The sequence below is a fragment of the Malaclemys terrapin genome, chromosome 8 (genome assembly GCF_027887155.1).
Source record: "Malaclemys terrapin pileata isolate rMalTer1 chromosome 8, rMalTer1.hap1, whole genome shotgun sequence".
Classification (NCBI taxonomy): Eukaryota; Metazoa; Chordata; order Testudines; family Emydidae; genus Malaclemys; species Malaclemys terrapin.
In genome coordinates this window covers 68,237,658-68,260,522 of record NC_071512.1, presented here as the reverse complement: position 1 = coordinate 68,260,522, position 22,865 = coordinate 68,237,658, and the positions used below count along the sequence as shown (strand labels likewise).

The window sequence follows — 22,865 nt, the reverse complement described above, 5'->3', positions numbered from 1 at the left end:
CTTGGCCACCCCTGTACTAGGTGGTCAAGTTGAAACTGATACTCCAATCAGGCTTCAACTCAGCCAGCTAGCATGTGCAAAGGTTTGCGTTGTTAAACAGTTTGCATTGTTAAAACTACAGTTTTACAACATGCTAGCTAACACATGAATTGCTGGGAGGGACTAGTCTAGTAAAGGGATGTGTGTGGAAAGGAAGGTTGAGGGACAGAGTTAAGGTGGTGTGTGGTCTGTGTTGTATAACACGTTCCTTACATTTTAAATTTTTTTGCATCTGTGGTTTTGTGTCAGATGTTCTGTGTAGCAGTCTTAACAGTTTCACAACAAACTTGTGTGTGTATTTAGTAGTAGTAAAAATCTGATCAGGAGTCTTCAGAAATCCCATTCACAGGAATGAACAAGTTGAGTTTTGATTGATTAGTATTTCTGGACGATAGTATTTCTGGTCTTGTTTTGTTCTTCTAATTTCTGTTTCCTCATAACAGTTTTCTGCAGCTTCACTGTTTGCAGACTGCAGCTAAAGTAAAGGAGATTCCAAACAGTGGAGAAAAAACGGTTTTTATTTTATTAGGGAAAATTCAAAAGAGAAGGTAAAAAAGGTCAAAGAAGATTTTAAAAACGAGTCAGATGAAATGAATTACTTTGAGTGACAAATGAGTGTGAGGTAGTTTTACAAATGAGAATTTATACAGAACAAAAATCTTTAGCAGAAAAGCAGGACCAGGGGAATAAGCAGAATAACAAAATGAAGCACTTGTGTGACTATTTCCACAAAAACGTCTTAAAGAGCATTATCCTGTTTAGCTGGAACAGAATGCCCTAGAATTACACAAATGAATGAAGCTTGTTCTCTCTTGGTCTCTACTGTTTCAATGCATCGTTTGTTATGCACTTGGTTAGTGAATAATGAAGTAATTCAAGTCAGACAATATAACAGACAGGAAGAATATGAAATTACTTTCTTGTAACTATTTAATTACTTCCTAAAAAATTGATAACCCAACCTCATTTTGTCTGCCTGCTTGCAATTTATCCATGTTAGCAGCAGCAATTTAAACCTGCTTTGAGAGCATTCCAAAAAAGGGGGATTTTTTTGAAACTGAGAATAGTGTGTGTTCAGTAGCTCAGGCTGTTCCTGTAACTAACTTTGAAGGTTATGTGTAATTCCTTTTTTAATTAGCAGCTTTTAGACCCAGAGCAGAAGTCTGTGAACAGCCTGTTTGTCCAAAACTACATTGGCAAAATCTGAGAGTTGGGTAACAGTCTATAATATGGTATGACTAAAAATATTGAAAAATTGGTCAGTGCAGGCATCTGCAATTAGTCTGTGACAGATATTTCCTTCTCTTCCTTCCTTTCGCACAATTAAGCTAGACTCCAAACTTGAAAGAAGTCAGTAAGAGAGTGATCCAAATGGAAAGTAGTTCTTAGATTTTTGGCATCCACTGGTTCCTAAAAACAGGTTTTATAAATCAATAGACTCTTTATATAAGACTAATTCAGACTGGAAATAAGGTGCACATTTTTAACAGGGAGGGTAATTAACTATTGGAACAGTTTACCAAGAGTTGTGGTGGATTCTCTGTCACTGGTAATTTTTAAACCAAGATTGGAAGTTTTTTCTAAGAAGATATGCTCTACTTCTACCAGGAATTAATTCAGGGAAATCCTATCGCCTGCATTGTACAGGAGGTCAGACTCTATCTCAGTGACCCCTTCTGGCCTTATAATATATGAATCAATATAGCTGTGCTTGTGGTAGTATTTTTTTTAAAATCTTTACTTTCCTGTGGTTTTTCCCCTTTAATTGAAACTATTATTGTTCCCTATTCTCACTTACCATAACTAGGGCCTTACCAAATTCACCGCTATGAAAAACGCGTCACTGACCATGAAATCTGGTCTCCCTCTATGAAATCTGGTCTTTTGTGTGCTTTTACCCTATACTATACCTATTTCACGGGGGAGACCAGCGTTTCTCAAATTGGGGGGTCCTGATCCAAAAGGGAGTTGCAGGCTCTGAAGGCAATGCCCCGCTATTAGCAGCTCAGAAGTAAGCGTGGCAACGCCATATCATGCCACCCTTACTTGTGCGCTGCTGCCTTCAAAACTGGGCGGCCGGAGAGTGGCGGCTGCTGACTGAGGGCCCAGCTGTCCAGACAGCAGTGCAGAAATAAGGATGGCAATACCATACTGCTGCTGGCAGTGGCTTGGCCTTCAGAGCTGAGCTCCTGGCCAGCAGCCGCCACTCTCCAGCTGCCCAGCTCTGATGGTAGCGCGGCCGCCTGCAGCTGCGCAGACGTAAGGGTAGCAGTACCACAACCCCCCGTACAATAATCTTGCAACTTCCCCACAACTCCTTTTTGGGTCAGGACCCCTAAAATTACAACACTGTGAAATTTTACATTTAAATAGCTGAAATAATGAAATTTACCATTTTAAAAATCCTGTGACCATGAAATTGACCAAAATGGACTGTTAATTTGGTAAGATCCTAACCAAAACGGACAGAGCTGAACTGAAATCTTACACTAAAAATAATCTAGAATTTTTGTATTTCAGTAAGCTATTCAGTGCTCTTGAGTTTTGATGACCTTTAACCAAAGAGAAAACTTAAATATATGCCTCTACCCCGATATAACATGACCCGATATAACGCGAGTTCGGATATAAAGTGGTAAAGCAGTGCGCGGGGCTGCGCACTCCGGCAGATCAAAGCAAGTTCGATATAACGCGGTTTCACCTATAACACAGTAAGATTTTTTTGGCTCCCGAGGACAGCGTTATATCGGGGTAGAGGTATACTTCAGCATTTCTTATCTTTTTGAATGGTAAGAATAATTCTTCGAGTGATTGCACATGTCCATTCCACTGTAGATGTGCGCATGCCCCGAGCAGTCGCCAGAAAATTTTCCCTTAGTGGTACCCTTTGGCTCAGCTCTGGCGCCCCATGGTGCTGTGTGCTCATAGTGACGGTATAAAGGGCCTGACCAACCCTGTGCCCCTCAGTTTCTTTCTTACCGCCCATGACAGTTGGTGGAACTGCTCTCCTTGCTTCATCAAGCTGTTCTCAGTGGTCTTAGTGTTTTCTTCATATTGTGTATATATAGTTAACGTGTAAATAGTTCTTTGAGTGCTTGCACATGTCCATTCTATTGTAGGTGTTTGCACGCCCTGTGCACAGCTGCTGGAAATTTTTCCCCAGTGGTATCCATTGGGTTGGCTCTGGCACCCCCTGGTGCTGCACATGTGTAGTGCTGGGTTAAGGGGTGGGACCATGCTGAGCCCACACTCCTCAGTTTCTTCTTACTGCCCACGATGGCTGTTAAAACTTCCCTCCTTGCTTCAGCAAGACTCTCTAGTAGTTGCTCTCTCTACCTAGTTGTGTATAGTTAGTATTTATAAGTATAGAAATAGTTGTTTGTAGTTTTAATAGTTGTTAGATTGGTTTGGGGGATACCTCTCCATTGCTTTAGAGGCTACCCGGTACTGGGGCATGCCTTGGTCGCTAGGGTTTAAACTCTGCTCCTCCTGTGGTAAACTAGTGCCAACAAGCGACCCACACTTAAGCTGTCCCAAGTGTTTGGGGGAAACCCACAGGAAGGACTGCTGTCAGATCTGCAGGGAGTTCAAACCTCACACTCAAACAGACGGCACAGTGAGATTGAAAGTCCTGATGGAGGCAGCATTCAGACCAGCCTTGGAGCCAGGATCTGAATCAACACCAAGTACATCTGCATTGGTGCGCAGCACACCTCCAGCAGGTGGGGGGCTCACTACCTCTCCACCGGTGCCCAAGGGGAGATGGGCAGAGACAAAAGGATGGATCGAGACCCGTGTTGGATCGCTCTCCCTCCCCAGCACCGCCTCAGTCAGCGGCCTCATCGGACCCATATACTCCACCTAGGGATGCGTCGCAGCCCTCCGCTAGACAGCGCATGGAGAGCTTTGCAGTGCCATCCACACCAGAAGCTTATGCGGCGGCAAGAGATTAAATGATGCTTCTGGTACGAAGGTCTCTAGGGGATCAGAAGGTAGCACAGCCAGCAGACAAAGAGGTCCCTCTACAGTCAGACCAGCACTGAGGCCGGTTTCTAGGGGAAAACCCCCATTGGGCGCACCTTGCCTAGAGCTTCTCCATGACACCGCTCTCCAGCACCAGGTGGCTCGGCACCGCTATGATTGCCCCGTTCCTCTTCCACCTCCTCTTCGGAGTCAGAGGCGGAGTCCTGCTACTCTTGTCAGAGCTGCTGAGAATGCCGGCACTGCTCTCCGCACCCACCCAGCTAACTGGAACAGCTACTGCCATGGTACCAGGGAGCCTGGTTGGTGGCACCATTGGGCATTCTTCAGCCTGTGGGGATTCCCATTGGGACAAGGCTTTGGCTTGAGGTATTCATATTCTGTGGCCTTGGAGAGCTGAGCCCCTCAAGTACACAGGGCAGTCCTTGGGCATATGCAGAATACGCAGCTGCATAGGGCACCACGAAATTTGGGGCACCAAATTGCCCCAAATTTCATGGTGCCCTATGCAGCTGTGTGCTTCGTATGCGGCAGCGCTGGCGGCCAGCCCCATTCCCCAACTGGCCCCCCTGTGGGGTGCGCCCACTGCAAGGAGCAGGGACGTTCCTAGGAGGATGCGGGACCCTGGACAACTCCCTCCACCCCCATTTTCCACTCCTTCTCCCAAGCCCCCTCCCCCAGCAACGGACGCAACCCAGGGGATTAGTGGGCGGGGCTGGCGCTGGCAGCAGGGGTCAAGCCTATCCCCGCACTCACCAGTAGTGGCAGGAAATAGAGCAACCCAGCCCAACCTGCTCCTCTTCACTGGCTCCCCGCTGTGTTGGTGAATGCAGGGGGAGGGGGGCGGACCCCTTCCATCAAGCCTCCTGCCCTGAGCGACATGGCTGGGGCGAGGGGAGTGAAGTGGACTGGGGCCGGGTCGTTTCACTTCCTGCTGCTGCTGCCAGGCCCCCCGCAAATCCCCAAAGCGCCCCCCACACAGCTCCTGCCACCACGGCCCCGCAGGCCTTGAGTGCAGCCCAGACCCGCTGGGGGGGGGAGGGGGCGGGGAGCAGGAGCTTGGGCTGCATAGGGCACCATAATTGGTAGGGACGGGGCTGCAAGTACAGCATCGAGATACACTGGAACCCGGTACTGACTACATGGAGAAGCCCGCTGGACAGCAGGAGTAGAGCCCTCTGGCAGAGGGAGGGGCGGACATTACGCTGGCACCGCGTGTTTGCTCCTCACCTGATGAAGCGCTGTTGGCGAAGGAGTTGTTCCCAGTATGGGATGATTATATGGCCCACCAGGACTTATTAAAGCGGGTGGCGTCCAACCTAAACATCCATGTGGAGGAAGTAAGGGAATCTACTGAAGGCTTCCTGAACATCTAAGGGATGGCAGGTCCCTCTAGGATGGCCCTTCCCGTACGTGATGTGATTATGAAGCCCATAAAATCTTTGTGGCTCCCTCCCTCTCATTGCCAAGTGGACTGAGATAAAATATTTTGTACCAGCCAAGGGCTTTCTGTGAGTTCTTATTTTCTCACCCTACCACAGGATGCCTCGTAATGGTGGCTGCCAGAGGGAGAGACCGTCAAGACCAGGCAGGACCGACGCCTAAGCCAAAAGACCCTAAAAAATTAGATCTCCTGGGGAGAAAGGCCTATTCTATAGGAGGATTGTAGTTCCGAATAGTGAATGAGCAAGCCCTGTTGTCTTGCTACGATTTTAATATGTGGGGGGTTAATGGACAGATTCCCCCAGGACAATAGGGGTTCTTGGCCCTCGTGGAGGAGGGAAAGACAGTGGCGAGGACTTCATTGCAGGCCACCCTGGATTCTGCAGCCAGGTAAATGGCCACGGCTGTCACTATATGTTAGCTTTGTGGTTGCAACGGTCAGGTTTTCCTCAGGACGTGCAACAGACAATCCAAGACCTGGCCTCTGAGGGATTGTCTCTCTTTTCTGAACTAAAGGATGTGAGGCTACATGGCCTTAAAGATTTTAGGGCGCCACTGAAATTGCTGGGTCTGCATATGCCTGCCCAGTCAAGAAGGTCCTATAGACCTCAGCAGTATGGATGTTATTACTCCCAGCCACACAGGCAGGATCAGAGGAGGAGGAGAAATGGGGGGTTGGGCGCAGACCCCCTCTGCCCTCATCTTCTATGGGACCTTCTCAGGTTGCTCCGAGCCAATCCTGCACCTTAAGATACTTGTTTTGACGAGGCACTTGAAGACGGACTACTAACCCCCCTCTTACAGGATCCAGTCAACCCTATCTTTTCTAACTGCCTTTCCCGTTTCCTCCAAGCCTGGGAACACATCACTTTGGACCGCTGGGTCCTAAGCACTGTGGAATCTAGATACAGTAACTCCTCATTTAATGTTGTCCCACTTAATGTTGTTTCAGTGTTACGTCCCTGCTCAATTAGGGAACATGCTTGTTTAAAGCTGTGCAATGCTTCCTTATAACGTCGTTTGGCTGTCTGCTTGTAAGATTCTGTAGAAGAGCAGCGACTTTACAAGGGAGTATTGCACAAATTCCGCATCTCTGCCTCCTCCCCCTCCCTCCCAGCGCTTTCCCCATCACCAAACAGCTGTTTGGCGGCACTTAGGACTTTCTGGGAGAGAGGGGGAGGAGCGGAGACGCAGGGCTTCCCCGCTCCTGCCCCTCCCTCCCAGAAAGTTCTAAGTGCGAAGTGCTGGGAGGGAGGGGCAGGAGCGGGGAAGCGCCGTGTCTCTGATCCTCCCCCTCCCTCCCAGAAAGTCCTAAGTGCCGCCAAACAGCTGTGGAGTGAAGCGGGGACAGGAAGAGGCGGGCCTGGAGTATTCCTGGCAAAATCCGAGCCTGTTCTCCGGGGAAGCTGCCACTGCTGCTGCAAAGGTGCTTCCTAGCATTCTTGCCTGGAGCGGGCTGTGCCTGTGTAGGGTAAGCCAGGGGCACTTTCCAACCACAGTAGAGTACTGTATAGTATAATGCCTTTTGTCTGCCCCCCAAAAATTTCCTTGGAACCTAACCCCCCCGCATTTACATTAAATCTTATGGGACAACTGGAATGGTTTAACATTGTTTCACTTAAAGTTGCATTTTTCAGGAACATAACTACAACATTAAGTGAGGAGTTACTGTACCCTCCAGTTTGTTTCTATTCCCCCCCCCCCACTTCCCTATCCCTCTTTAGGGACTCTTCTTACGAGCTTTTTCTGTAACAAGAGGTTCAATCCCTCCTTCGGATGGGAGCTGTGGAAGAACTAAGGGGAAGAGGGTACTATCCTGGTATTTTCTTATACCCAAGGCCAAGGTAGGGCTCAGGACCTTCCTAGACCTGCACGGTCTCAACCATTATCACAAGAAGTAGAACTTTCGCATGGTCTCCTTGGCCTCAATCATCCCGTCACTGGATCCAGGGATTGGTATGCTGCCCTCAACTTGAAAGATGCCTATTTCCATAAATTGATATTCCAGGGCCAAAGGAGGTACCTAAGGTTTGTGGTGAACCAGGCCTATTACCAGTTTGTGTCCCTGCCTTTTGGACTGTCCGTGGCCCCAAGAGTATTCATTAAATGAATGGCAGTGGTAGTGGTTTTCTGAGAAAGAAAGGGGTCCAAGTCTTCCTGTAACTTGACGACTGGCTGATCAAAGGTCAGTCCCAAGTGCAGGTGGAGCAGGACATTGCTCTGATACAAATAACCTTTCAGTCCTTGAGTCTACTAATAAACATCCAGAAGTCGACCCTCATACTGGTGCAATTTATAGGAGCAGTTCTCGACTCTCTACAAGCAAAAACTCTTCTATCCAAGGACCACTTCTGAGAGATTTCATCCAAAATAAGCTCCCTGCAGTCACAGCTGATTACGACAGTTCAAGTTTGTTTAAGCCTCCTCGGACACATGGCATCGTGCACCTATGTGGTTTGACATGCGAGTCTGAGACTTAGATCACCTCTCCAAGCTTGGTTAGCCACTCTCTATTCCCCCTCCAGGCGCCACTTGGACAGGGTTCTCACGATACCTCCGCAAGTTTTGGACTCGGTGACGTGGTGGTTAGACCGCAGTATGGTCAGCATGGGGGTACTTTTCGCGAGGCACTGACCATCCGCACATCTGATCACTGATATCTCAGTGCTAGGATGTGGTCTGTGGTCTCGAGAGGAGTTCTTGCTCCATATCAATATCAGGAAACCGGGGCTGTCCGCCTGGCTTGCCAGGCATTCTTGCCTCACATCACAAACACAATTATCTCTGTTTTTACGGGAAATACCTTGGCCATGTTCTATATCAACAGACAGAGGTACTCTGTCAAGAGGTAGTCTGTCTCTGGGAATTCTGCATAGCAAATTCGATAGGCCTCGAAGCGTCTTGCATTCCAGGGGTGAAAAAGTCTTCTTGCAGATCGCCTGAGCAGGTCCTTCTCTGCTCACCACGAGTGCTATCTCCGCCTGGATGTCACCAGTGACATTTTCCGTAGGTGGGGAGTTCCCCACATAAACCTGTTTGCCATCCATATTAACAGGAAGTGTCAGCAATTCTGCTCCCTGAGGGTCTCTCATCAGCACTTTTCTCCTGTTATGGTCGAATCACCTACTGTACGCTTTTCCGCCCATCCTGTTGATTCACAAGGTTCTGATGAAGATCAAGCAGTACTGAGCTTGGGTCATCCTAATAGCTCCACCGGCGCCCAGGGAACATTGGTACTCCCCACTACTATGGCTGTCCGTGGAGCCTCTGAACAGTCTCTCGTTATTCCAATCCTGATCATGCAGGACTATGGGCCACTATAGGCGGCGAGTTATATGGATCTGTGGTGCCCATGCTCCACCAATTTTCAGGAACGTGGGCCCGGCTCCACCGATGTTTGGGCTTGTATTTTCAGAGCTGTCCCATCCATAGGACAGACCAGGGCAACCACCCTGGCCCCGTGCTTTTGGGGGGCACCGTGCTTCAGCGGGACGCGGGGTCCAGGGCAGCCTGGAGGGTTAGTGGGGGGCTCGGCCTTCCTGCCCCTGCTCCACCCCACCCCACCCCCACTCTATCCCTTCCCCCAAGCCCTCACCCCCGCTTCCTCCTCTTTCCCGCTTCCGCCTCCTCCCCAGAATGATGCCAGCGGAGCGGGGTGGGCTGGGGCCAGGTTGCTCGCTGCTGCCGGCGCCAGGCCCCCCCCACTAGCTCCCCAGGCTGCCCTGGACCCCACGTCCCCCTGAAGCGCGGGGCCCTCCAAAGCATGGGGCCTGAGGCGGTTACCCCGGTCCGTCCTATCGACGGGATGGCTCTGCTTGGACCCGTTCTGGGCACCACCAAAAATTATACAAACCTGGCACCCATGTGGGCCACAGCTTCATTCAAACTTCAGCGCATTGCATCTGAAGGCCTGAAATCTTTATGGCTAAACCCTGAGGAACTAACTTGCTCCGAGCAGGTGCATAAAGTTCTGCTGGGCAGCAGGAAGCCCTCCATGAGGGCAACTTACTGGGGAAAAATGGAAGCGATTTTCTGTGCAGTCATCACAGCAAGGAGTTCCACCGGAGTGCACATCCCTGCAAATTGTTTTGGATGACCTTTTATCCTTAAAACACCAAGGCCTTGCCCTTTCTTCAATCGAGATTCATCTGACGGCCATCTCCGTGTTCCATCCCAAAGTTGACAGTAAGTCCCTCTCTTCTCATGAGAAGGTAAGCTGTTTTCTGAAAGGCCTGGAGAAGGCATTTCCCCAAGTAAGGGCCCCAGTTTCTCCCTTGGATTTGAACTTTGTCATCTCAAAGCTGATAGACTCGCCCTTTGAGCCACTAGCAACATGCTCATTATTACACCTCTTTTGGGAGGTTGCCTTTCTGGTGGTCATTGTATTGGCCAGGAGAGTATCAGAGATTCGGGCCCTCACCGCAGAGCTTTCATACACAATTTTCTTTAAAAAGTAAGGTCAAGCTACAGCCACATCCAAAATTTCTTCCGAAAGTAGTGTCCCAGTTCCACTGTAACCAGCCAGTCTTTCTCCCAGTCTTTTACCCCACAACGCATGTGAACAGAGAAGAGCAGTGCCTGCATTCTTTGGACGTGAGTTAGGCTTTGGCATTCTACATTGAAAGGACTAAGCTATTCTGTAGATTGCCTCAACTCTTCATAGCAGTAGCCGAAAGGATGAAAGGCCTCCCTGAATCTGCACAGAGGATTTTGTCTTGGATCACATCATGATCCCAGAGTGTTATGACCTGTCGGGAACTTCCCCTCCACCAAACCTGACTGCTCATTACACAAGGTCTCAGGCCTATTCCACAGCTTTTCTGGCCCAAGTTCCGATTCAAGACATCTGTAGAGCCACCCACCTGGTCTATGGTACACATGTTCTCGACACATTATGCCATCACTCAGCAGGCCAGAGATGATTCACACTTTGGCTGCGCAGTACTACAGTTGGCTTGTCCTTGATCGCCAAGCCCACCTCCAACGCAACTGCTTGTGAGTCACCTACAATGAAAAGGACATGTGCAAACACTCCAACAAGAAAAAAACGGTTAACTAACATTTCCATAACTGTTCTTTGAGATGTGTTGCACATGTCCATTCCAAGACCCACCCGCTAGCCCTACTCTTGGAGTGGTCGGTAAGAAGAAAATGAGGAGTGCAGGGTCAGCATAGCCCCTTATGCTGGTGCTATGAACATGTGGCACCAGCGGGCTCCAGAGCCAACCCGACGGATACCACTGGGGGAAAAATTTCCGGCAGCTGTGCATGGGGTGCGCACACACCTACAACAGAATGAACATGTGCAACACATCTCGAAGAACAACACTTATGGAAAGGTTAGTAACAGTTTTTTAGTTTAGATACTGTAGTTGGCATTGCTCCATCAGTTAATGGAATTTCGTCGGTTCCTGGTGCCGAGGGATGCCTCGGTAACCAGGCTTCAAGCCCTGTGCCCCTTGCAACAAGGCTATGCCTTTGAGTGATCTGCGCTCTAGCTGTTTAAAGTGTTTTGGTGAGGCTCACATCAGGGATTGCTGTCAGATCTGCAGCAAGTTTAAATCTCATATGAAGAGAGACTGGGAGGCCAGGTTAAAGTTTTTATTGATGAAAACGGTGTTCAGACCTTCTTCTGAGCCAAGCTGGTTGGACTCAGCACCGAGCACATTAGCTTTGATGTAGAGCCCTCCTCCCGCTGTACAGGAGTCCCAGCACTATTCACCATCCTCAATGCCGAGAAAGAGATATAAGGAGCAGCTGACCGAGATGGGTCATTCTCCAACACTGAAGAAGTCCAAGCATGGGGAGCAGAGTGCAGTGCAACCTAAGTCAGGCCACGCCTCTGCCTCGGCATTGCAGGTGGCACCATTGACTCCAACCCCTATGCAGCCAGTGCTGAATCTGGTCCCGGATGAACCGTCTGCATCGCAGGGATAGTGTGGCATCAGCAATGTCGTGGTTCCATCCACTCCAGAGGCATTCACTGTGGCCAGAGACCTGGTGGCCCTCTTGGTACTGCCATCGCTGGTGCTGGGGCCTGCGGGCAGGAGGGATCACGTAGCGCCCAGATGCCATCTGGTACTGGGTCGCATGGTACCGTCGAGAGCTGGCCCTGCTGCACGCCTCCCGCCCCAGGAGTAATCTCCAGCACCAGTGGGAGCCTCACTTCCATGGTCCCTGGAAGAAGGCTCGTTTTCAGAGTCGGAAATTGGGTTGTATTCTTCTCATCCGAGGAATAGATTCTGCCACTCCTCCACGCATCCCTACCCCGCCGTGGTCCCTGGCACAGGAGTACCATTGAGCACTTGGCCTAGTGGTCACTTTCCTATGCCAATGTAGTGGCCCTTTTGAAACCTGTGGAGATTCCCCCTGATGCCAAGACCCCATTCAAGATGCTCTTAGTCGGTGATGTCCAAGAGTAGGGTGCCAGAGCTGACTTAATGGTACCGCTGAGGGAAAAATTTCCAGCAACTGTACTCAGGGCACACATACATCTACAGTGGAATGGATATGTGCAAAACATCTCAAAGAACAATTGTTATGGAAAGGTTAATAACCGTTTTATCTTTCACTTGGTACATACTAAAAAAAGGTCAAAAGTTTGTATTTTGTTCCTTGATGAACTGATGTTTCATCAAACAATATTTTATTTGCTAAGGAACCTGTGTAGTGTAAAATTATTTGGATGCATGACAGCAGAGAAAAAATATTTTAAATGGTTTATTTCTGATTTATATCACTCTTTCTTAAATTATGTCCCTTGTATGCCTCAGGCCTCCTTGTGCCTTTTTCTGTGGTTTTAATGCATAGTTGCCAAGTACGTCATAATATCCAAGCGAAATGTTCATTTACTATGAAGGTAGTGATAGCTAGATTTCAGTTTATAGAATTGAAGTCAAGCAGTACACATAGCTTATTTCTCAAGAATATGAAACTCCAGTACAAAGACCATTGCAAACATTATAAGCTAAAAATCTAAAGAAACTTAGGTGATTGTGTGACATTCTAAGTCTTAGCATTGAGGAGCACCATATTTTCTACACGTCGAGTTAATTGGATGTGTCAGTTAACATGAGGTGCCCGGAGAGAACCTCTTGGGATAGGATTAGTTAAGATTACCCAATGAAGTGTGTTAAATCTTAAATCTTTTGTTGCTGATGGTATGACATACTGTACATAATCATTTCTGGCTTTTCCCAAACAACGTTGAACACATACACTGTGCAATAAAATGAAAGAAGATGGCTCTGTGTCGGAACAAATAGCAGTTCTTCAACTTCTCAAAACATAAAAGTACTGCATGTGTTATGGATATCCAGTCTGGAAAGTTGGGCCTGGGGAGAACTCCCTGGTTGACCCATCTTTTTTCTTCAGCATTTTTACCGGCTACCAGGCATACATTGTATTTAATTACAAAAGCTAAGTATGTCTATTATGTCACTCTGCTTAAGTTGTGGAATGTCAAAGACTACCAGGTACAGTACAATTTTGTTAACTCATTTTACTTATGGCCTACACTACTCTGGCTCTCCTGAAAAGCAATCCAGTGGAGCTTTCAAAAATACTTTGTTCCTGTTCAGGTTTTATAAAATGTTTTGTTACCTACTAACTCCTTAATCAATATTTCATAATATAAAAGTTACATAAAGTGTTCTTCAGCTCAGTGTTTTGCCTAGATATCTATCTGCACTTTAGTATTGCCAGTGAAATAGCTGTTGGTGTTGAGGGATATTATTTTTAATTGCCAATGTTAGTGATTTTGCTTTTCAAGGAAAATATTGTTTTGACATTGTATTAATTCTCATTGTACTAGAGATTTGCTTGGCTGTTAAATGTTTTCTAAGTCACTAGGGTATGAGCATATAATAAACTGTATTAGCTGCTCTATGCAATTTCTATGCTTAAATTCTTCCACCCAACTTAGGCAAAATGTTATCTAATGTTTTTGAGCTTTTATGGTACTGTGCACTAATTTTCTCAGATCTAGTTTTGACGTTTAATTAGGTCAGTGTCCTACACAATAAAAACTTTCAATAATTCAGAGGCCAAAGAGTTTTCTGTTTAGCTTAGAAATGCATGATGTTGCTGTTGTGCAGAATAATATTAATAAAAAATAGATAACATCAGATGAAGAGTTACAACTAGTTGTCTTAGTGGTGGAAAGGAACACTAATCATGGAAAATGTTTTAATTGCATTTAAAATGTTATGCTGAGAATAAGCAGTTATTAGATTCTGAAAGATAGTTTTGGGGATGAAAGGCAGTTTGGTATTGAGTAGCTGTTGTATCTACTTTGTAAACCAAGTTAAAGAAGAATTTTTAGAAGTTACGGGTATATTTTAGTGAGTGGTTTTCCAGAATAAGACTTCAGTTTTAGATTTTTTTTTCCAAAGTATGGAATTCTATTTTATTTTTGGAATTTATTAGTATGCTATCTTTTTTAATGCTTATATAAATGTCTATACTTTTGAAAATAACGTGGTTATACTACTTTAGCTTGAGAATCCTGAACTTCTTGTTTAGTTATGGGTCTGTTGAGGAACACTAGAAAATGTTCATGTGTAATTACTAACAGTTCAACCGTATTACCTGTTTATAAGATTGAATGCACCTTTAACATAATATTAATGATAACTTAAATGCACAAGGAGGGCATTCTTGATTACTGCAGCTCTCCTAACAAAGCTGCTTTGTGCGTGGCCTAGGTTCAAAATGTACTTTAGTTGCAACTTTGCTTCGTAATTCTTTATAAATTGATAGCAATGTTATATTGTAAACAGTGCAGAAAATAGCTGTAACTATTCACATTCTTGGCTCACATTAGTGAAACATCTTCCAAGTATCTGATTGCTTCTTCTGAGTAAAACAACCTGAATTGAAATACATACTGTGGTTGTTGTCGTCTCAGTTTGTCGGGTAGTTGGTTCGCTTCGTTCTTTACAGTGCCATTTAGTTTCCATAGAGGTGCATTCACATTACGAGGCCATCTAATGGCAAGTACCATTGACGTGAGTACAAAAATATTGTACCTAAAACTTTAGTAAAAGTAGCTAATGTACTTGTTCAATAGTTAATTTAATGTTTCTCTGTTAGCTGTTTTTTAAAAAAAAATCATGACATTTTGCAGGCAATTATGGTATCTAACTTTAAAATTAAAAAATCATCTTTTTGGGAGGGAACCTCAGCTGGGGAAGTCAGTGTAGTTCCACTGACTAACTACTAGCATACATCAGATGAGCACATATTAAACTGGATCCTTTTTCATTTCTTAGCTACTGTAAACCATAAATCTATTAAAATTGAAACCATCAGTTTATATTTTGTCCAAACCAAATGTCAGCTAATAATTTTGACAGTAGAATTTTTTAGCTCAACTAAATATTGAAACTTTATAACCTTTGTAAAGCATTTTAGAGTCCTTAAGGTTTTATATAAGGCCAAAATATCGTAAATCTCTGGAAAATCAGTCTGTATAAAAAAAGCCAACACTTCTTTAGTTCTTAACAGCACATTCTGCATGGTAGCAATATTGACGTGGATTTAAGTTTCAATATAATCAGGATATTTTAAAAATCCTAATTCCATGTTGAACAAATCCACTTCTTCTCTTAACTTCAAATTGTTACATTTTCTAAGCAAACTTAGACTTCCGAGCTCTAAAGAGGGGCTTGTTTGTTTGTTTTTGTTTATTTGTGCTATAGTAGTGGCAGGAGGCATAAATGAGAAGAGTGACTTTAAAGAAAAACACCCTGCTTCATCTATCGTATTCTTCTGAGAGAAATAGGACGTTTCATAGGAAAGATTTCAGTTTTGTTCTTGAATGCTGCATGGTTTCCTTGCTGGAATGACAATGAGACACGAAGAACAAGAATAGTGTTGAGAGAGAGTGCTCTTGAATGGGCTGAATTCTGATCTCCTTTGTTTTTTCTCAGTTGTTACTAAGGCAAAATCCCATTTGACCTTAATGAAAACTTGCCTGGGTAAGACCTCAAGGTTTGATCCTGCAAATTTCAAAATTGTAGTAGTTGCTCAGACTACACTGTAGTGTTTTGGGAGTTTTGGTTTGGTTTATCTGCCAAAATCTGACACAATTTTTCCCAGTAATTGGCTGCAGGGCCGTCCTTAGGCATACACGGCTGCGTAGGGCACCTGAAAATTTGGGGCACCACTGAGTCTTAGGCTATGGCTACACTGGCGCTTTATAGCGCTGCAACTTTCTCACTCGGGTGTGAAAAAACACCCCCCTGAGCTCAGCAAGTTATAGCGCTGTAAAGCGCCAGTGTAAACAGTGCCCCAGCACTGGGAGGTGCACTCCCAGTGCTGTAAGCTAATCACCTTGTGGAGGTGGAGTACCTGCAGCGCTGGGAGACCAGACTCGCACTTCAAAGCACTGTCGCGGGAGCGCTCCCGTGGCAGCGCTTTGAAGTTTTGAGTGTCCATCCTCCCAGCTCTTTGAGTGTCCAGCCGTAGTGTCCATCCTCCCAGCTCTTCCTTTCCCTGTTCTGACACTTCCTGCAGGCTCCCACAGCAGCCTGGTGACTTTGGGTAGGTCTATACTTACCTCTGGGTCCGGCAGTAAGCAATCGATCTTCTGGGATCGATTTATCGCGTCTAGACAAGACAAATCGATCCCGGAAGTGCTCGCTGTCGACGCCAGTATTCCTGCTTGGCGAGAGGAGTATGCGGCATCGACAGGGGAGCCCGCCTGCCGCGTCTGGACCCGCGGTAAGTTCGAACTAAGGTACTTCAACTTCAGCTACGTTATTGACGTTGCTGAAGTTGCGTATCTTAGTTTGAAGTGGGGGGTTAGTGCGGACCAGGCCTCTTACTCTGGAGGGGATCTAGTAACTTAAAAGTAAAAAAGCCTTCCAGACCTATTAGCACAACACCGAAACTGTTAAAGAGCCACTCAAGTGATAATGAAGCCATTTAACAGGCATTTGCCAACCCCCAGATATATACTGTCAGTTTCTGAATTTACTGACAAAAACAGTTGTGCATTACTATAATATTTATTCAGAACATGTTAGTCTACAGGACCTTAGTTAAAAATTTGCTTTAAAAATATTTCATTAGTGAATTGGTGAAGATTATAAAATCACATCTCTAAAAAATCCTTGCATAGATTTTTTTTTTTTTTGATGCACAATCATCTTTAGCCTTAAATGCTTGGCTCTTCAGACATGCAGTTTTTTAAATATGTCCTTCAAAAGACCACCCTTATCTAAAATACACATTTTAATTTTAATTACTATAGTAAAAAAAAAACTTGCTTCCAAAGTCTTTCTGTCCATCCTTTTCTCCCATTGAAGAGAGCCCTTAAAGGGACAACACCCCTTTCCTTCCAAATAGCTGGACAAAGAGTTTCCCTTTCTTTATTTCTGACTACGTGATGAACTAGTTTTAAGATAATCCTCCTGAAAAATCAGTACCTAGTAAGCTATAAAATCCTCTGTTATGCCTAAAATCTTTGAAAACATATTTTTTAAAGTTGGTGAAATTTCATAAACATGTCTCTTGTTATGGCGATCACACAAAGTAAATTAGTGTTCTCTTTTTCTAAAAGCAATGAACGTTGTTATGAACACATTACCTCTCTGACTGATTAATTTAAAATAATGTCTTTGTTTCAGTGAGTTAAATATGTAGTAATCTGGAATGATTTATGAAGGCTTAAGAATACATTTAAAATATAAAATCAGCTTAGAAATACTGATTAAGAAAATGTAAAATAGAAAAGAGCTGCATCATGTATTCCATAATATTTAATGTTGTATTCAGCAAGACAGCTGACTCGTCCTTACTACAAAGTTTTTGCAAATAAATCTCTGACAAACTTCAGGGCATATCAAAAAAACCTGTGACTGACATTTTTTATTCCCAAGTTTAGTGCTTTTAATGAGGTACCTTCTGCATGTCCAGTCTTCACCATCTGGTATGCAGTGGAAAACATGCTTCATTTTCTTTAGAAAGAAATAAATTGTAGAAGTATTGTTTTTCAAATGTCATTTGCTTCATTTGGGTTCAGGAATTTGGCTGGAAGGGGGTGAGCAAGGTGGGGAAGGGAAGAGAGGAGGGAGACAGTGGGGAGAGGGCGGAGCCTGGGTGGAGTGGGGTGGGGTCTGGGACAGAGCAGGAGTGGAGTATGGGTGGGGCCACAGGCAGAAGAGGTGGGCTGGGGAGGTAGCATCCCCAAGTGGGAGCTTCACCCACTGCCCATGACAGCAGGTAAGAGCGGGTGGGCTCCTGCACACCTAGTGTGCACTGCAGTCTCCTTAGGCAGGGGCCGTATTCACAGAGCCGAATGTACCAGCGCCACACATTCTGCGGGAGGGAGAGGGTACGGGGGTCTCGGCGGAGAACTGTGACTCTCCGCTGCCATGAGGCAGGCCGGGCATCTTGGTATCCTTTGCTGCCTTGTCCACCCCCCACCCTGCGTTGCAAGCCCGGGCTACCATCGGGCATAGGGGCACCAATTTAATAATACTGCGTAGGCACCCATAAATCCTAAGGACGGCCCTGATTGGCTGAGACATAGCCCAATATCCAAATTTTTGGTTTTAGATATTGAGAGAGGATTTTTTTCTTCTGACTTTGTGTAGAACATTCTATGTTCATTACCAGCACCAGTTTCTATAATGTAATAGTAGTAAACTTAATGCTTGCTTTGTGATAAGGTAACCTTGTTACAAACCAACGTAAAGAGTTTTTAATGTGTATTTGTAGGTTTCTGGTATTCAGAGAAACTTCCTATGCATAAATGTGTTCAGAATTCAGGCTGTTATGGAAAGAACTATATTTAGACTGAATGTTATCTTTTTTTCCCCTCAAATTGTGCAGAATGGAAGCTTCCTGTCTGGAGCTGGCCTTGGAAGGCGAGCGATTGTGTAAAGCAGGAGATTGTCGAGCTGGCGTGTCTTTCTTTGAAGCTGCAGTTCAGGTTGGAACAGAAGATCTAAAAACACTTAGTGCTATTTACAGTCAGCTAGGCAATGCTTATTTCTACCTGCATGAATATGCAAAAGCCCTGGAATACCATCACCATGATTTAACGCTAGCAAGGTAATTTTGTATTCTTTTAGGTACATCCTCAATCTCAGTTCTGTTCTTGTGAAGATGAGCAATGGTTTGTTCAGTGAAACATTCATCGTTAATGCTTTTTAGAGACATTGATGTGCTAGTGGTGGGAGATTGGGTGGTTTTTAGTATTCTGGCAAATAATTTGGCTATCCCTTTACTGGGGAGATCTAGGGTTGCCAGATTTGTGGATACATAGATAGCTTCCTCTTTAAATCTATCAGTTCTTCACCCTTTCCTGTTTCTAAAGCTAATGCTCCCTGGCTCCCCAAAAATTAAGCTGCCATTAATGTTTACTAGACATAACTCACTAGTATATTTCTCTTTAAAACTAATAATGTGATGTTGTGATTAAAATATACAAAGTATGTGCATTTCATGTGGTGTTTCTACAGCTATCTTTTAAAGATTTAAGGTTTTCATTACATACATTTGATTCTTTTTTCCAAGCCCTTCTAGTTTTCAGACTTTCATGTTTAAATTTTAAGTTTTCAGCAGTGTAATCTAAAGAAGCTATTCCTCTACAACAGTGAGAAAAAAATTATACCTCAAGTGCAGGAGGTCTGGATAATTATGTTTGACTGTTTAATTGGAAATTTTTCCTCTCTCATGAAGACAAATGTTCTAGTAGAGCTTAATTTAGGTTCTGGGGAAGGTGTGAACATAGTGCTATTGCACTTACTATTCATTGCCAACTTTGCATAATAAAGGTATCTAGAATTGACACATTAATTTGTATTGAGTTCATCCTTGTCCCCCCCAAGACAAATTACAGCAGTCAACAGTTGTAGATTCAAGCCAGAGATTTCAGATTTCCAGAAGAAAAATAGCTTCTTGCATTGACTTTTTTTCTCTTCCTTTGGAGTACTATCACAATTAGCTTCCAGGGGCTGGGTTTTTTGGTGTAACATACCATTAAGTAAGCTGCCATATGCAACTGGTTCCCCCCAGGGTGCCAACAGGAACCAGGGTACCACTGTGCCGCCCTGGCCCACAAGCCTGGGCTCCCTTTTACACTGTACTGCTGTGATAAGCTGCAAAGCCCTCTCTAGCCTGCACTTTCACCAGCATACATACACGAAGGAGCACATCCAGCTGCAGTTACATGCAGGCAGGCTCTCTGACCATCCCCTGCATGGGGAGGCTCCAGCTAGGGTACCTACCAGCTCCTCAGGCAGACACCTCCTCTGGAGTGTAAACCCAAAATTATTCTGTTTTGCGCTGCACAGGGAGCTGTACAGCGTAAGCTCATAAAATTCACCGCCTCCCACAGTGTGGAGAGGAATATGCAACAGCCTTTCTCCCCGAGTTATGATTCTCACACCCTGGATTAAATAAAGTAAAAACAAATTTATAACTACAGAAGAGAGATTTTAAATGATTATAAGGGATAGTAAATAGATGAAAACAGAATACCTAGCAAATAAACAAAATACGCAAAATAAGCTTAATATACTAAATAGATGGGATATGAATAGCAGATTCTTACCCTAGGTGATGATACAAGCAGGCTGCAGATTCTTAAGAGGCAAGCTGCACTTTCTTACAGCTTGGAATCCCTAGGTGTTCCATTCACAGGCTAAAAATCTCTTTAGCCTAGGTCCAGCATTTCTGCAAGTTCAGTCTTTGTTTCTCAGGTGTTTCCAGGAGTCGTCTTGGGTGGGGAGTCAGTGAAGAACCTCCATGATGTCACTCCCCTGCCTTATATAGGTTTTAGATATGGTGGGAGCCCTTTATTTCAACGCTTTGTTCCCATGCCAAGATGGAGTCCAGCACCAGGTGATCCGATCACATGTTCCTGTAGAGTCCCAGCAGCCACCCCCCACTGTCTGTTTAGAGGGTTCACAGGACGGCTCACCAGGTGGGAGATAAGCTTCTCCTAAATCCTATTGTTTCTTCGTAATGGCTCATTAACCTGAATGGGCCTTTCCCAGCCAGCCATCTAGACTGAGCGCATTTTGCCTAGTGGGCGTTGTCCAGGAATTGCTACATATGAAATAGATATAGTCAATATTCATAACTTTGGATACAAAAATGATACATGCATACAAATAGGATAATGATATTCAGCAAACCATAACCTTTCTTTCCAACGATACCACAGTGTCACACCATATACAAAGGTAGTCAATAGCAGTTCTAATAACATTAAAATAAATGTCCCCCACAGTTTCTGCTAAGCTGAATTCTACAATTGAACTCTGTGTATGTGCATATAATTTATTTATAAAAGTAAAATAAACATATAACCTCATAAATTGTGAACGAAATGTGCACTTTATACTAGTGTAGATCTTATGAAGAGACATATCTTCCATATAATTCTGTTTACAGTTCATTGAACATATACCTATTGCAAATGTACAGGATTTACTGGATTGTTGTCTTCTTTTAATTTCAGGACCATTGGAGACCAACTAGGTGAAGCTAAAGCTAGTGGTAATTTGGGAAACACCTTAAAGGTGCTTGGGAATTTTGAAGATGCTATTGTTTGCTGTCAAAGGCACCTAGATATTTCCAGAGAGCTTAATGACAAGGTAAGAATGGCGAACATTCAGTTACTGTCAATCTGGCTGTAATTTTATAGAACAATAATTATAGAAGTACTAACACATACTGATGAGCCTTTGTATAGTGGTCTTGAGTGGCTTGTCACATAACCACTTACATTATGAAGATACCTGCAAGTTTGAGTGTTCCTACTTACGAAATATTACAGGTGGAAGCACCAGAGGCACAGGCACAATTGCTTTGTTGGGATGCAACTCTCCAAAATGATCACAGCTCCCCATTAATAGTCAAGAAACTTGCTTTCTCTGGCTGATGGTTCTAACAACACTGCTCTACAGCCAAAATGCTTCTGAAATAAATGTAGTCAAACTTTACTAATTCTGGGTCACTGAGAATGAAAATGATGCTTAAAATCGTTGATTGGCTCTAGTTTTCAAGATATGCTATTGGGTCAGTATATACGACCCTTGGCTTGGGAATGGCGGAGGATAAGTGAGTTATAAAGGGAAGGGATCTCAATTTAAACCAGAAATGACTAAAATACATCTTTGACTGGATCTATGAATAAATCTATGACTGGGTTTGGACAGTACTTGCTTTTTAGGCAAAACAAGGAATGATGCAATCTGAAGCTGGTATTGCGTCATACATGATATGAATTGCATCATGTTATTCCTAGAAGTCATGGATGATGCAATCATAACAAAGCTTACATCACTCTGCTGAACAAACTGCCCTAGATCAGCTCTAGAAATCATATAGTGTTGTGCTCTCTTATTTGTCAGTGTTTGATTTTGCAAAGGGACACATTTCTGTTTGGCCAAAGTGAGCAGAGATGCCTCGTACTTGTGTGAACAGTGCAGATAACTTCTGCTATGTTTGTGGTGAAGTGACTTTTGCATCACAAAAGCGCAGTATAACCACTATGGTTAAGAAAGCCTATCACCTTTATTTTGGCTGCAAAATTGGAGATCAGGACAAGAGGTGGGCTCCACACATATGCTGCAACACTTGTGCAACAAATCTTGGCCAGTGGTTGAACAGGAAAAGGAAATCTATGCCTTTTGCAGTGCCAATGATTTGGAGAGAGCCAACAATTACCAGCAATTGTTACTTCTGCATGGTGCCTCCAGTTGGGAAAGTTGTGTCAAAGAAGAAAAAGTGGACTGTGCATTATCCAAACATTCCACCAGCTATACGCCTAGTACCCCACGGAGAAGGACTGCCGGTTCCTGATGCACCAGAATCATTCTCACTTGAGTCAGACGAGGAAGAGGATGAAACTTCTGGTCCTGAACCATCAATGTCACAGGACCCACATTTTCTCCCATCCTCCTCCTCTGAACCACACCTCATAACAGAAGGTGAACTGAATGAGCTTGTCAGGGATTTGGAACTACCCAAGAGTAAGGCAGAGCTGTTGGGCTCCAGACTACAGCAGTGGAATCTCCTGGCAGGTGATGTTAGGGTTTCCATGTTCTGTGACTGTCAAAAGGATCTTGTCCCATTCTTCTTCATGGAAGGTGATCTTGTAGCCTGCAACAACATCGATGGTGTGATGGCAGCCCTCAACATTGTTCACGATCCAGATGAGTGGAGACTGTTCATTGATTCATCGAAGTCGAGTCTTAAAGCTGTTTTACTGCATAATGGCAATGTTTTGCCATCAATTCCAGTTGGTCATGCAGTCCATATGAAGGAAACCTATGACAACATGAAACAACTTTTGAGGTGCATAAACTATGACCAACATCAGTGGCAGCTCTGTGGTGATTTGAAGGTTGTTGCTCTCTTGCTTGGTCTGCAGACTGGAT

At 44.6% G+C, this 22,865-nt stretch overlaps 1 protein-coding gene across 5 annotated transcripts in view; it reads left to right on the top strand.

The window, feature by feature from the left end:
• The window catches only part of GPSM2 (G protein signaling modulator 2), a 60,407-nt gene that overhangs the window by 19,335 nt on the left and 18,207 nt on the right, over positions 1-22,865 (top strand). For all 5 annotated transcript variants that reach the window (XM_054036745.1, XM_054036742.1, XM_054036743.1 and 2 more), the window contains 2 exons: positions 18,304-18,525; positions 20,942-21,077. In XM_054036745.1, coding sequence (XP_053892720.1) covers positions 18,305-18,525; positions 20,942-21,077 — 357 coding nt within the window. In that variant the 5' untranslated portion in view covers position 18,304. The remainder of the gene's footprint in view (positions 1-18,303; positions 18,526-20,941; positions 21,078-22,865) is intronic.